Here is a 14,250-nt window from a genome sequence, read left to right on the forward strand (position 1 = left end):
TTGGAAACAAAACAATCAGTTTATAAAAACAGCAACCCATAAGCTCAGAAAACCATGACACAAAGGAAAATTTGAAATCATGGAAAACAGACACATTTCTAAAACCTTCACTCATTTTGATGTGGATTATAATTAGAGATAAAAACTTCTGAAGAATGTGGAAGAAAAGAAAAAGAAGTTTTGGAAAAATAAAATATAGGTAGTAGCTAATTTTTAATATCCTCTATGATAAAAAAATATTTATTGTTCATAAAAAGTTAACAGTAGGGTTTCCCCACACAATAGTAAAGTATATTTGAATAATGGTTATTCATTTATGGATTTAATTACTCCCCCAAATGGGTTCAAATGCAGCCTAATTTGAAAAAAATATATAGCATTTCTTCATTTTTGCTTGCTTAGAAAAAAGCTGGCAGATGAAAAGTTAAAATTGAAAACAGAAGACATAACTGCACTCTGCCTTTGGTCTACCAACAACCTGAAAAGAGGTGACAACACTGACTTGGGATATCTATTATATATATATATGGCGTTCTACCGGTAGGAATGACAGTAGTTTCTTCTGATTCTTCATCATATATGGGATACATATATATATGGGATAGTTTTTATCCCAGAGTTATAATTGCACTCAACAATGAACTAAAGGGCTACCATCAGTGAGCTGTTGGACAGCATTATTTGGTCTGCTGTGTGGATCTTTGGGTGGTTTAAGGGTGGGGAAATTTTGTTGGGTGGGTGGGGGTGTGTCTGGGGATTGTCATGTGTGTTGGGCTTGGTCTCTGGGCATTATGTGAATTTCGTTGTATGGGTATACTGTGTATACATACAGTCAGGTCCAGAAATATTGGGACATCGACACAATTCTAACATCTTTGGCTCTATAGAACCACCACAATGGAGTTGGAATGAAACAAACACAATGCGTGTTAACTGCAGACTGTCAGCTTTAATTTGAGGGTATGTACATCCAACTCAGGTGAACGGTGTAGGACTTACAGCAGTTTGCATATGTGCCTCCCACTTGTTAAGGGATCAAAAGTAATGGGACAGAATAATAATCATAAATCAAACTTTCCCTTCTTAATACTTGGTTGCAAATCCTTTGCAGTCAATCACAGCCTGAAGTTTGGAACGCATAGACATCAACAGATGCTGGGTTTCATCCCTGGTGATGCTCTGCCAAGCCTCTACTGCAACTGTCTTCAGTTCCTGCTTGTTCTTGGGGCATTTTCCCTTCAGTTTTGTCTTCAGCAAGTGAAATGCATGCTCAATGGGATTCAGGTCAGGTGATTGACTTGGCCATTGCATAACATTCCACTTCTGTCCTTTCAAAAACTCTTTGGTTGCTTTTGCAGTATGCTTTGGGTCATTGTCCATCTGCACTGTGAAGCGCCGTCCAATGAGTTCTGCAGCATTTGGCTGAATGTGAGCAGATAATATTGCCCGAAACACTTCAGAATTCATCCTGCTGCTTTTGTCAGCAGTCACATCATCAATAAATACAAGAGAACCAGTTCTATTGGCAGCCATACATGCCCACGCCATGACACTACCACCACCATGCTTCACTGATGAGGTGGTATGCTTAGGATCATGAGCAATTCCTTTCCTTCTCCATACTCTTCTCTTCCCATCACTCTGGTACAAGTTGATCTTGGTCTCATCTGTCCATAGGATCTTGTTCCAGAACTGTGAAGGCTTTGTTAGATGTTGTTTGGCAAACTCTAATCTGGCCTTCCTGTTTTTGAGGCTCACCAATGGTTTACATCTTGTGGTGAACCCTCTGTATTCACTCTGGTGAAGTCTTCTCTTGATTGTTGACTTCGACACACATACACCTACCTCCTGGAGAGTGTTCTTGATCTGGCCAATTGTTGTGAAGGGTGTTTTCTTCACCAGGGAAAGAATTCTTCGGTCATCCACCACACTTGTTTTCCGTGGTCTCCCGGGTCTTTTGGTGTTGCTGAGCTCACCGGTGCATTCCTTCTTTTTGAGAATGTTTCAAACAGTTGTTTTGGCCACGCCTAATGCTCTTGCTATCTCTCTGATGGGTTTGTTTTGTTTCTTCAGCCTAATGATGGCTTGCTTCACTGATAGTGACAGCTCTTTGGATCTCATCTTGAGAATTGACAGCAACAGATTCCAAATGCAAATAGCACACTTGAAATGAACTCTGGGCCTTTTATCTGCACATTGTAATTGGGGTAATGAGGGAATATCACACACCTGGCCATGGAACAGCTGAGAAGCCAATTGTCCCATTACTTTTGGTCCCTTAACAAGTGGGAGGTACATATACAAACTGCTGTAAATCCTACACCGTTCACCTGAGTTGGATGTACATACCCTTAAATTAAAGCTGACAGTCTGCAGTTAAAGCACATTGTGTTTGTTTCATTCCAACTCCATTGTGGTGGTGTATAGAGCCAAAGATGTTAGAATTGTGTTGATGTCCCAATATTTCTGGACCTGACTGTACAATGACAATAAACTTTATATATAGTCATACTCATGGACTTCTGAAAACTGAAAATTTTCCAGTACAGCATTGGGATAAATGTCTATGGAGATTGTCAGTCATCCAAGGTCATGGTTGTCCCAAAGGTGCTTTTTCAAACAGCAACTGGATTGTGTTTTTTCCTTGAAGACTTTTCGCTTCTCATCCAAGAAGCTTCTTTTGAAGGATTGAAAAAGCACCTTTGGGATGGTACTGGGATAGGTTTTTATACATTTCATATTAGTTCTTTTCTTTATTAGCTTCATTTTTAAGCTCAATTTTGTACACATCTTAATCACAATATGTACTTTTTAAAAGAAAATATTCAGAAATATATCATTGATTAGGGAGAAAGGGACTTGGGGGTCATTTTTCCCTACTTTTTTCCTACATACGCTCATCTTTTAATTAGAACTCCACTCACTTCAGGCAAACAACTAAATAAGTTTGGAAAATCTCACAAAAGGGCATTCTATACTACAATGCAAAGTAGAGGCTCAGAAAATGAAGAGAATATGCAGGACAGAACACATGGAAGATACAATCTCAAGACTATGTGAAGCTGTGGGTTTTATTTAAAAATGTATTCTAGAATGCACAGGGACATGAATAGGGAACCTGCTAGAAAACATGGGACGAGACAGAAAAAGAGATTAGTGGAAGAAGGTGGATACTCTCAATCACAATAGAAACTGATGTGTTGAAATAAGATGAAATATATTGTTAAGAATTAAAAAGACAAGGGATTGGGGTTGCCTGGACTCCACAATGGAAAACATTAAATTGAAAATGAATACAGCAATAGAGAGAGATGAAGGAAAGAATTGGAAGGGAGGAGGAAGGAGAGAGAGGGATGGAAGAGTAGGGAGGAAGGAAGGGAAGAGAAATCAGAGTAGGAGAGAGGGTAAAACAGGGGGGAAGAGAGGAGGAGTAGAGAAGAGAAGAAGAAGGTGGGGAAAGAAAGTTGGAAGGAGAAGAGGGAGAGGATAGGTTTGAGGAGAAAGGTTGCTGTACAATAAAAAAGTTGAAGTAGAAGAAAGGCAGCTCTGAACAGACAAATATAAATATATTAAGAAAAAGAATGAATTGTTTAAGAATAAAAGAGGATAAATATGTACAAATAGTAAAGTTAGAATTTAGGGATAAATGAAGAAGGTGTTTATGTATGCAAGTATAGAAATACTGAGGGATGTTCAAAAAAAAAAGGAAAAGAGGGGAAGATGATATTGGCAAAAATTGTGATTGAGTAAAATGTATTTGAATTTGACTAATTGTATAAGATAAGAAACGACCAACACTGTTAAAAAAAAAGAAAGATGTGGATGAAGGTGGGAGAGGAGAAAAAAAAACCCCAATAAAATTGTTTTTTTAAAAAAAGAAACGTGTTGTTGGAAAACCTTAAGGGCCACTTTGGGGACAGACCATCTTTGATAAGGTCTACCTATCTATGTGGTTGCAAGAGCTGACACTGATTTGATGGCACTTAACCAACCAACCAAAGAACCCACCCCAATCACCAATCTCCAATTCTTTAAAAGAGCCACACCTTTTTTAGGATCAAATGGCAGCCACAGATGACAAACAACTTGGACTTAGCTCTTTTAAAGAGCTGCAGAGGGAAGTCACTTCTACATTCCCATGAGTACTGAACCACCTGTATGAACAGAATCTGAAGTGCTGCACTGTTCTATTATTTAGAGTTTTAAATTTTAAAACTCGCAACTTGAATTGGGACTTGGAATAGGCTGGTGAGTACTTGGGATCAAGCACGTTACTTGTGGTAGGTCTGATTACTTTGTTCCAGACACTATTAACACAATGCTACTTTCAGGTTTTGAACAGAAGAAATCTACAGAAAAAAATATTTTGAAGAAATGTAACTTCATTTTCTCAAAAGACATTTTACTTACCTGGTCAGATGGTGTATATTCATTTTGCTTGACGATGTCAATCTTGTCTAGGAAACTAAAGGAAGAAAATATTTTCACTGATAAATTTAGACAAGAACATAACAATTTTTTGTAATTTTAAAAAGAGTCCATATTGAAAAGCCTATGGCAGGACTACAACTCACAATCTTCCAGTTTCTAGATTATTGTAAATAAGTAATTAACTTTACTTTTGTAACCACCTCAATATAGCATAACACAAAACGTAAAGAAAACATAGCCCTGTGCCTTTAATCACTACAGGAAGTCAACTTTTGATGAAAGTGGGACCTGGATTTCCACTGCTAAGCAAGCTGTGAATTGTGCGTGATTTAAAAAATTTTTTTGCCATGATTCTTAAATGAGTTACTGCAGTTGTTAAGTGAATTATGCAGACATTAAGTGAATCTGGCTTCCCCCCCACACTGACTTTGCTTGTCAGAAGCACAGACTGGGAATATCTCAAATGGCGATCACATGACCCCGGGATGCTGCAACCATCATAAATACATACTGGTTGCCAAGCAGCCAAATGTTGACTATGTGACCAGTTGTAAGTCAAGGACTACATCTACATTGATCTGGCTCTCATTCCGATTACTGGAAGCCTGAAAAAACTGCTTATTCAAACTAATCCAAAATAACATTCAAGGATACTGCAAGCTAAGCAGCACAAGGACGATGTTCCTGATTCATTCTATCAATTGACTCCATATTGAGTCACTCCAGAAGAAGATATTTTATCAAGAACTGGGAACATTGCCCCAAATCTCTTCATGTTTTTTTAAAAGATTTTTGAATTTGGGAGCTTAAAGGGGTGGCATTTGCATAAGAATACAGGATAGCAAAAATGCAGAATAACAACAAAGAAATCACCATTATTTATGCCAATTATTAGGTGTCTACAATCCAAGTATCCATGCGTCTGCTTTGTCACCTTGCTTCTACTGTAATGACTGAAGAGATGCTTACAACTTTACACAGAGAGAATGTAATCTAATGGACAAGATGCAGAACTTTCACCGTGAGCAATTTGAAGCAAAAGAATAAAGTAATATTTTGTTCAGATGGCATCCAATTATAAAGAAATATCCTGTCAGCTCTTCATTAATCACGTTAATTTTTTTCAGCTGCAGATTGCCTCAAAATACCGTAAATTTATTGCCCAGATCTGCTTTCTTGCAAGCTCTGGAGGTAACTATTTCCTATTTATTAATACAAATATAAATTAGAAGGAAGCTAATGGGAGTCTGTCCAGCAACGCCACCCCCTCCCCATTGAATCCTAGAAGAATTACACTGTTTTAGATTCCTCTTATGCATTTTGAAGATCCATGCCATATTCGGTTTGGCTCCAGCACATCAGACTCAATGTGTAGCCAGAAGACATGAGTAATGAGGGAATTTTTAGTTTATGTGCAGTTCTCGGGTGCTACAAATCCTCCCTGAACTTTCAGGCACCGATGAAAGACAGCTTAACATAGTAGCTTGAGAGAGAGAGAGTGAGCGAGTGAGAGAGTGAGAGTGAAAGAGAGAGAGAGAGAGAGAGAGATTGGCATATATATATATGAGAGGAATCTATGGAAAAATGAAGTTTCCTGAGTAGCTTCTAGGAACTGTACACAGCCTGAATAATATCTAGACCGTGTCACAACAGATACAGAAATTGTCTGAATATGGAAACAGCATATTGGGGTTGGCAATAATTCATATATAGATAGTCCTCTACTTATAACCATTCTTTTAGTGACTGTATGAAGTTATAACAGCACTCAAAAAAGTGACTTATGACAGATTTTCACCACTGCAACATCCCCGTGGTCACATGACTGATATTCGGACACTTGGCAACTGGCATGTATTTATGACGGTTGCAGTGTCCCAGGGTCATGTGATCACCTTTTTGCAAACTTCTGACAACGAAGTCAACAGGGAAGCCAAATTCACTTAACAACCAGCTGACTAACTTAACAAGTGCAGCAATTCACTTAACAATTGTGGCAAGAAAAGTTGTAAAATGGGGCAAAACTCACTTAACAACTGTACTGCTTATCAAAGGAAATGTTGGGCTCAATTGTGGTCATAAGCCGAGGACTACCTATAGAAAGATGGTGTCTCTTGACAAAAAAAATAGTTAAATGGCCAGCATCTCTCAAGATCGTCACATTTTTCATCTTGGAAGATGCTGATCCATGGATCACAGTGCAAAAATATGTGAAAGTGCCTGCTGATTCTTGATTTAGATTTATCAAGCATCTTTTCTTCCTTTAATTTTTATTGGATTTATACATAAAGGTATGGACCCAATAAATCTCATATTTGTCTTTCTGTCCATCTATCTTGCTGAGGCAAGGTTGACTCAGCCTTCCATCCTTCCAAGGTTGGTAAAATGGTGTTGGAAGAAATATCCTTCTGGGTTCTGCTCCAAGTGGAGAAAAAGACACTGGAAATATGGAGACTGCTTGGAAAGATGGTTTAATGGTGGACAGGATCACATGGCTTGAGTTCCTGAACAGAAAAAGGGATGAGACGCAGTGAGTTTTATGCCCTCTCTGGCTTTGAACTTCCTGGGGCCCAGAAAGAGTATCCTGATTGGCTGTCAAACTCCCAGGTGGTCTAGGGGTCTTAGCTAACTTTGTAGGTTGTCTCTCAAGCTTGCTTGAGTCTTGCCATGTGGTGAGTTTCTGTTGCTAGATGGGTCCTATTGTGTTGCAGATGATGGCCCATTGAGTGAGCTTGGTTGAGGCCTTAATGGCCCATTAACAAAGGTGTGTGTGGGGGGGTGGGGTGGGGGGAGGCAGGAAGCTGCTTTGTCTTTAAAACACGTTTCTCCATTTCTCATCCAGGGAAACATAATATTCTGCCTTTTTAATATTTCCCAAAATATTTCATTTCTCTAGGAAAGGGGTGGGTGCTAACTTCCTACAATGGGGACCCAGATTGTTGGGGGCAATAGGCTGACTCTGTAAACCGCTTAGCAAGGGCTGTAAAGCACTATGAAGTGGTATATAAGTCTAAGCGCTATTGCTATTGCTATCTGGACTTAAACAGTAAGAGAAGAAAAATAGGGGTAATTTGTTGATCTATAAAATCTTAACAATGTTTGTTAAAGTATTAACAAAAATACAACAATGCAATGACAAATAATTGACTTCAACTATAATATTATAAGAATCATATGAGGCTTATTTCTAAAATTTCAGATTGAAATTGCATGGTATTATGCTTGCTTTTTCAGAAGCAAATCCTAGGGAATTCAGCGAAACCTCCTCTTGCATGTCAGCCTGTATAATGTTGCTACCTTAGCTTAAAAACAATACTTTTGATTTCTGGAATTTCTAAATGACTGTTCCTTCATATTTACAAGCCCATCGGTTAACCAGCAAGAATTTTTTATCACCAACACCTTGTACCAACGCCTTTATTCCTGAAATTCCTGATTTGAATATCCTAGAAATCATGCCAAATTTGGGGGAGCAGGGAGACTGTATCATTCTCTGATTCTCCAATAGGTTTCAATTCACTTGTTAATTTTCAGTGAGAGAGAGAATCTATGAGGAGGGAGGGAGGGAGGGAGGGAGGGAGGGAGAGAGAGGGAGAGAGAGAGAGAGAGAGAGAGAGAGAGAGAGAGAGAGAGCAAAGCTTAGATGTAACAGCAGGTGGCAGCACCTAGCTAACATTTGCTGATGTTGAAAAATCAGAGAAGGGTTGGACCTGGATAGTGCATAGATGAGAGGACATCAAATAAATGCCAGAGGTGAACTCTATGCTTGGATGTAATAGAACTCATGAAGAGGGCAATAGAAGAAAGCAAGCCATTTCCATGTTGCTCCAGATGCCCCTACAATCAACCAGACTCACACTTGGCCAAGGGCAACTTTGCTTTAGAATTCATAGAAACAGGATTTCTATGGGTGATTGCTGGGCAGCACTACATGAATAAACTAAGTCCAAACTACTCCTCAAATGTCATTATGTGACTATACCTACAAAGCAGCGGTGAAATTCAGCCGGTTCTATCCGGCTCAGGCAAATCGGTAGCAGCGGCTGCGGGAGGCTCCGCCCACCCACCGGACGTCAAGACGTCACCTTTTTTGCGACATTTTAAGCCTCTGTGCATGTGTAGATGATGGCGCGCGCGAGCAAAGTGAGCGCAGCGCGTGTGCACACTTACCGACTGGTAGGGAAGTTAGTGAATTTCACCCCTGCTACAAAGAGCAGAATAGTGCAAACCAGGGTATTTTCTATGACACTTTATGGAAGAAAGAGCCTGGTGGCGCGGCAGACTAAAGCACTGTTATTAACAATTATTAACATCAGCTGCCTGCAATTACTGCAAGTTCAAATCTCACCAGGCTCAAGGTTGACTCAGCCTTCCATCCTTTCTAAGGTAGGTAAAATGAGGACCTAGATTGTGGGGGCAATAAGCTGACTTTGTATAAAAATATACAAAAGTATGAAGGCTATTGCTTAACGCATTGTAAGCCGCCCTGAGTCTCCGGAGAAGGGCGGCATATAAATCAAATTTAAAAAAATAAAAATAAAAATAAAAGTTAAAAGTTGGGCTTTGAAGAAGCAGGATAGGAAGAGCACTGGCACTTTCTGAACGTTGGGGTTGTCCAAAACACACTGTGGATCAAACGAATCAACCCAGAATTTTCATTTTATCAGGTACAAATTATTGTACATTACATGAAGGCTCCTGGAAAAGGCTCTAATGTTGGGAAAGGTGGAAGGAAAGAGAAGAAGGGGCAATATGCTGACTCTGTAAACCATTTAGAGAAGGCTGTAAAGCACTGTGAAGCGGTATATAAGTCTAAGTGCTACTGCTATCAGCAGCAAGGTAGGTAGACACAGTACGGTACTGATGAGTGCACAATTGGAAGACCAGGTTAGGATAGTTTGTCAAGGAGAAAATCAATCTATGTGGTTGTTAGAAGCCGAAAACGACTTGATGGCACAGTCAACCAACCAATCATTTAATCCAGGGGTGGGGAACGATGGCCTTTTATAACTTGTGGACTTCAACTCCCAGAATTCCTCAGCCAGCCATTCTGTCTTAGAGCAGGAGTAGGGAACTATGGCCTTTTTATGACCTGTGGACTTCAACTTCTGGGAGTTGAAGTCCACTAGTCATAAAGGGGCCATTGTTCCCCACCTCCGATTCAATCAATCAATCAATCAAATCAATTGACAAATATTTCTGGGGGAAGCCGAGTAGATAATTTTTAAGTAGAGAAGCAAAACCGGCAAATAGCAATGAACTCTGCTAAAATAGGGCAATTATTACGGGCTTTGAATGGCTCTGTTTGACTCGTGCATTTCAGCTTCGCTAATTCAAACGTAACAATCATTGCTGGTCTGCTTTTTCACAAGATTGCAAGTTCAATATTTATTTCTAGCAATCGCCTTGAAATATTGTTTTTTCGCTACTCATGCCAATGGGTTCGGATACACTGGCACAGTTAAGAGAACGTACAAGAAATTTCCAAATAGCGAAGTAGGAAAAAAAAAAAAAAAGGCAAAACTGTTCTGCAGTTGTTTATGCAGACTATTTTTAGGCTTGTGATTTCCTTGAAAAACACCAGCTACTCAGGCCAGGCAGCAGAGCAGGCCGTTGAATGTGGTCTTCCATGCCTACAGGCACGCTAGGTAAAACAGGTCAGAATGCCATAAATATGCCTTCTTTCCCCCAAAAAAACATTTGAACCTTCCTGCATTTAAAAGTAAAACTTTCAGAGAAAAACCTCTCCTTGTGAACAGTTACCAAGGAAGAGCATTATTTGGCAAACAATACTGTATTTTCTTTTTAGAAAGATCTGGGGGAGAAGGAAGTGCACGCTGTAAATATCAAACCGTGCTTAAACAATAGAGACTGAATTTGGGGGGAGGGGGGAAATGGTGGGATAAAAGAAGAACAGCCCCACCCCCACCCCCCACGCAGAAAAGTACACAGAAGGTTTGCAAGAACATCTATCCAGGTGCAACTTAGCGTGCTGAAGTGCAACTCTCAAATTGCATAAAGTCCATGCGTCCCGCTTTTAAAAAAATCCTTTTACAGCATTATTGGAATCAGTTTCTAAGATTATTAGGAACTCTCAATACTATCAAATTATCTTCGGGAAAATTTAAGGAAAAATGTTAATGTGTACCTTGATTATACAAGGTTAAAAAAAATCCTTTATATATACTTTTCTTTTTCCATATAATGCTGAAGGAGAGTTACATCAGCACAATGCATCTTTTGGTTGTTAGATAAACTGCTTTGATGTCGGTAAAATTTTACATGTCATGTTACAGCCAGGAATTAAATCAGCTTATAAATTTCATCTTTCACACTTTTCAATCAGATTATCATCTGAAGTCAATTTTGTGGCCTATTATATTTCAGGGGCTTGTCTTCCTCAATTTCAAAGACCACCTTTTCTTATTGGGTGGAAAAAACCCAAAGAAGTATAAGTTTAGAAGAGACCTGGAAATATTTTAAATATGTCCAATTTAGAGTATAGCACTACTCTATACTTCTTTACCAACTTTCCAGCTTTGAAACAATAACATTTGCTGGTTTTCTTCAGCAGTAAGAGTTTTTATTTACAGGTTGTACTTTTAAATCCTAACAACAATATCTTATACTACAATTTTTTTTTTAAATAGAACATTAAGATTTGGATTACTAGGAGGAAGATTCACCAACGTCCAATGAGAAAGGGGGGAAAAACATTAAAGAAGAAGCTTCAAAAACTTTTAACTCTCTTGCCATCAACCTACATTTTTCCCAATGCTGGAAATACGAGGAAAAACACAAGTCCCATTTTAACAAGAATGTACTTTCATGTTAAGAAAAAAGAACATTTGCCAATCCTTTTGACAAAGTCATTTCAGTTTTTAATATTTGTACCCTAGCAAAACAATAACAGACTCATAACATTTCTCAGAATCTGTATGAAACTCTTTTTGTTCTAGAAGATTATAAGTATTGTATTTTATCAGATAACAGTGATTAGGGAGAAGAAAGTAGTTTGATTTCTGCCGATATTTGTCATATGAATACAAACAAAATTATAATTCCTGGAATCCAAAGATGGAAGTCCAACTGCTGATTAGTCAGAAAGTAAAACTAAAATCCTTTGGAAACAAGAAAATCAGCTTCTACTTAACCCCTCCAGGGAAGTGCCACCAGCTGTTTGAGGACACTGGTTCTCCTGTTCAATTGCTCTGTTAGGAAAGCTTTTCTCCCCTAAAACAAAAAGCTGTTTTCCTAAAATTTACAATTCCTGCATTCTGTGATTATAGAGAACAATTCTTCAAATTACGTTTCTTTTCTGAATTTGAAGAATGCTATCAAATCTCTCAATCTTCTTTTCTCAAGGTTAAACATATTTAGTGCACTGCTATTTGATCTTACTGTCTTTTTTCCCCCTGTGTTACTGTTTTTGAACTTACTCCAGTTGATTTGCAGATCCTTAACAACATGCTATTTTCTGTGGCTAATTGTTGCGGTAAATACTCTTTGTTTTCCCCTCCATCAGGCAATTTTGAAGATGAGGGTCAGCACACCAGAGGTGAGGCAAAACTTGCCATTTCAGCTAGAAGTGTGGAGTACAGGTATCACCAAGTCCACAAAACATAATGCTTAACATTTCTTCTCAAGTTTCTTATTTTCAAATCCCAATATCTAGGCATACTGATTTTTAACTGTCGCAGAATGTGCGGGAATAAAGTTTAGTCTGGGCTAGTCCCTATCTCTCAGCCCAACTCACCTCACAGGGTTGGCTTTTATGAGGCAGATAGGAAAGGAGGAAAGAGTATAATACTTTCGCCACCTTGAGTTATTCATAAAAAACAGTTAAGGTGGGATTTTTTTAAAAAAAACCTAAAATAAAAATAAATAACAAGACAGAAGAGCTAACTTTTAAAAAAAGCAACACGGCAACTGACCCCTCTAAAAACCTTAGTCGAAACATACTTAAAATAAGCTTGTTTCGCCTCAGTAAGAAGGAAAAGCTGTGAAAAGATTAAAAGATTTTAAAATGTAAATTGGATGTAATATGAACATAACGTACATACATCCAAAAGAATTTGCCTCGCCCGTAGCAAATCTCAAATTCTTAAAATGAAACCAAATGACTACGAATCAACTGGCTGCAGCTTTGCTTTTTGACCTCCTGTTCCAAGCACATAATCTATTATCTCAACAACCCATGTACAGCCCTGTGAGGTAAGGGTACACATTTATTTTATATTGCCATGTGCCGGCAGGCAGGAAAGCTAACGCCGAGTGCAGAATGATCTGTCACATATTTTGAGCTGGAGGTGATTATTTGAACAGGAGATTTCCCGACTCAGTGTCCTAGACACACACTGCGTGACACCCGCACTCTCACAAAATAGTCACACAGTTTAAAATATTTAGAAAAATGGGAATACACTGTTAAACTGAAATAGCTGCCCAACTCTTAAAAAAACCACAAATGAAGTTTATAGTAAATCATTGTAACTAGCTAAAATTATCCTCTATATTTAGAGTTCCGAGATGAATCACTTACTTCTGCTTCTTAATAAACTGGCACATGGAAGGAGAACGTTATACACCAATTCTCAAACTCGCTGGGGCAGTATTAAAATATTCTTCGATTAAAAATCTAGTTGTTTTGTATTTTATTTTAAAAACGGATTTACTTGCAGCTTGGGAATAAAATCTAAAACGCGTTCTGAACTCCGTCTAAAAAATGCAGTAGATCCAAACTGTATCATTACATAAATGAAATAGATGTGTGGGGCTTGCAGGAATAGGGGGAAAGTGGGTGCAGTATTTTTTTTTTTTAAAGCAGCTTTCACAAATAAATTGGCTTTAATTACAGGGTCACAGGATAGCATTCCAACCACTTGGAGGCAGAGAGGCACTACTGCTCAAAACTTCAAGCAAATAGCAAGACAGCAGTAAAGTATGATTTTTCTATTTATTGGAAACCAATATTTCTTTATTGTTTTACAGTTCCTTAGGGAATGCATCAAGTACACATTAGAAAGAGAAGAAAGAAAAAAAAAAAACCCAAGCTACTGAATGTGATGTTGGCCCTCTTATCATAAAATGCAGAGTTGGGGACCGAGGTCAGGATTGGGGGGGGGAGAGAAATAAGAAATAAGACTGGGGTGCGGGAGGAATCCTTCAACAAGAACACCAGGTTTTGCATAATTACTCTTTCCTTAAAAATTCAAGATTCAATGGGCGCACTGGGGAAACAATTCAACCTGTGCTTTTAAATACACTTGGGGTGCAAACTAGAAAAGCAAATCAAGCAGCAAGCAAGCCAGCGAAGCAGCAGACAGAAGAAGGTGGCAACCAGAGAAAAGGAAAGTCTATTTAAAGACCCGATAGATGTCTTTCTTTTTTCTCTTTCAGCCTGTCTAAAGTTAGTCTGGCTTAGAAGATGCACCAACTTTCCCAATCAGTTTTACATTACAGCACAAGTCCAGAAATAGCTCCCAGCCGCCTTGGCCTCTAGCACGGTTGCCATGACAATGGAACCACAGTTCTATAAATAGATCATCAGCACCAAATCTTGTGAGGCACATCTGGAAAGGGGCCAGGCGAGTCCCAGCTTGACAAATAAAAATAGGCTCCGGCAGTTGGAAAGGTACAATGCATCTCTCCACTCGTAGACAAAGATAATCAGAGCCGGACGGAGAAAGAACCCTGACTGCGTTTTAATGCAGGATCGGGTTTATAGTAGGGTTATAAAAACACGAAGGCTCCATTATTCACATAAAAGCCGCAGTTAGGCGTTTACATTCTTTGCTTTAAAGATTCCCCCCCCCCCTC

At 38.8% G+C, this 14,250-nt stretch overlaps 1 protein-coding gene across 3 annotated transcripts in view; it reads right to left on the reverse strand.

Annotated features, from left to right (window-relative positions):
• Positions 1-14,250, reverse strand: part of GNAS (GNAS complex locus) — a 217,705-nt gene that overhangs the window by 6,341 nt on the left and 197,114 nt on the right. For all 3 annotated transcript variants that reach the window (XM_034433106.3, XM_034433107.3, XM_034433105.3), the window contains one exon: positions 4,411-4,465. In XM_034433106.3, coding sequence (XP_034288997.1) covers positions 4,411-4,465 — 55 coding nt within the window. The remainder of the gene's footprint in view (positions 1-4,410; positions 4,466-14,250) is intronic.

The sequence above is a fragment of the Pantherophis guttatus genome, chromosome 3 (assembly GCF_059756535.1).
Source record: "Pantherophis guttatus breed Tessera chromosome 3, ASM5975653v1, whole genome shotgun sequence".
In the NCBI taxonomy this organism is placed as follows: Eukaryota; Metazoa; Chordata; class Lepidosauria; order Squamata; family Colubridae; genus Pantherophis; species Pantherophis guttatus.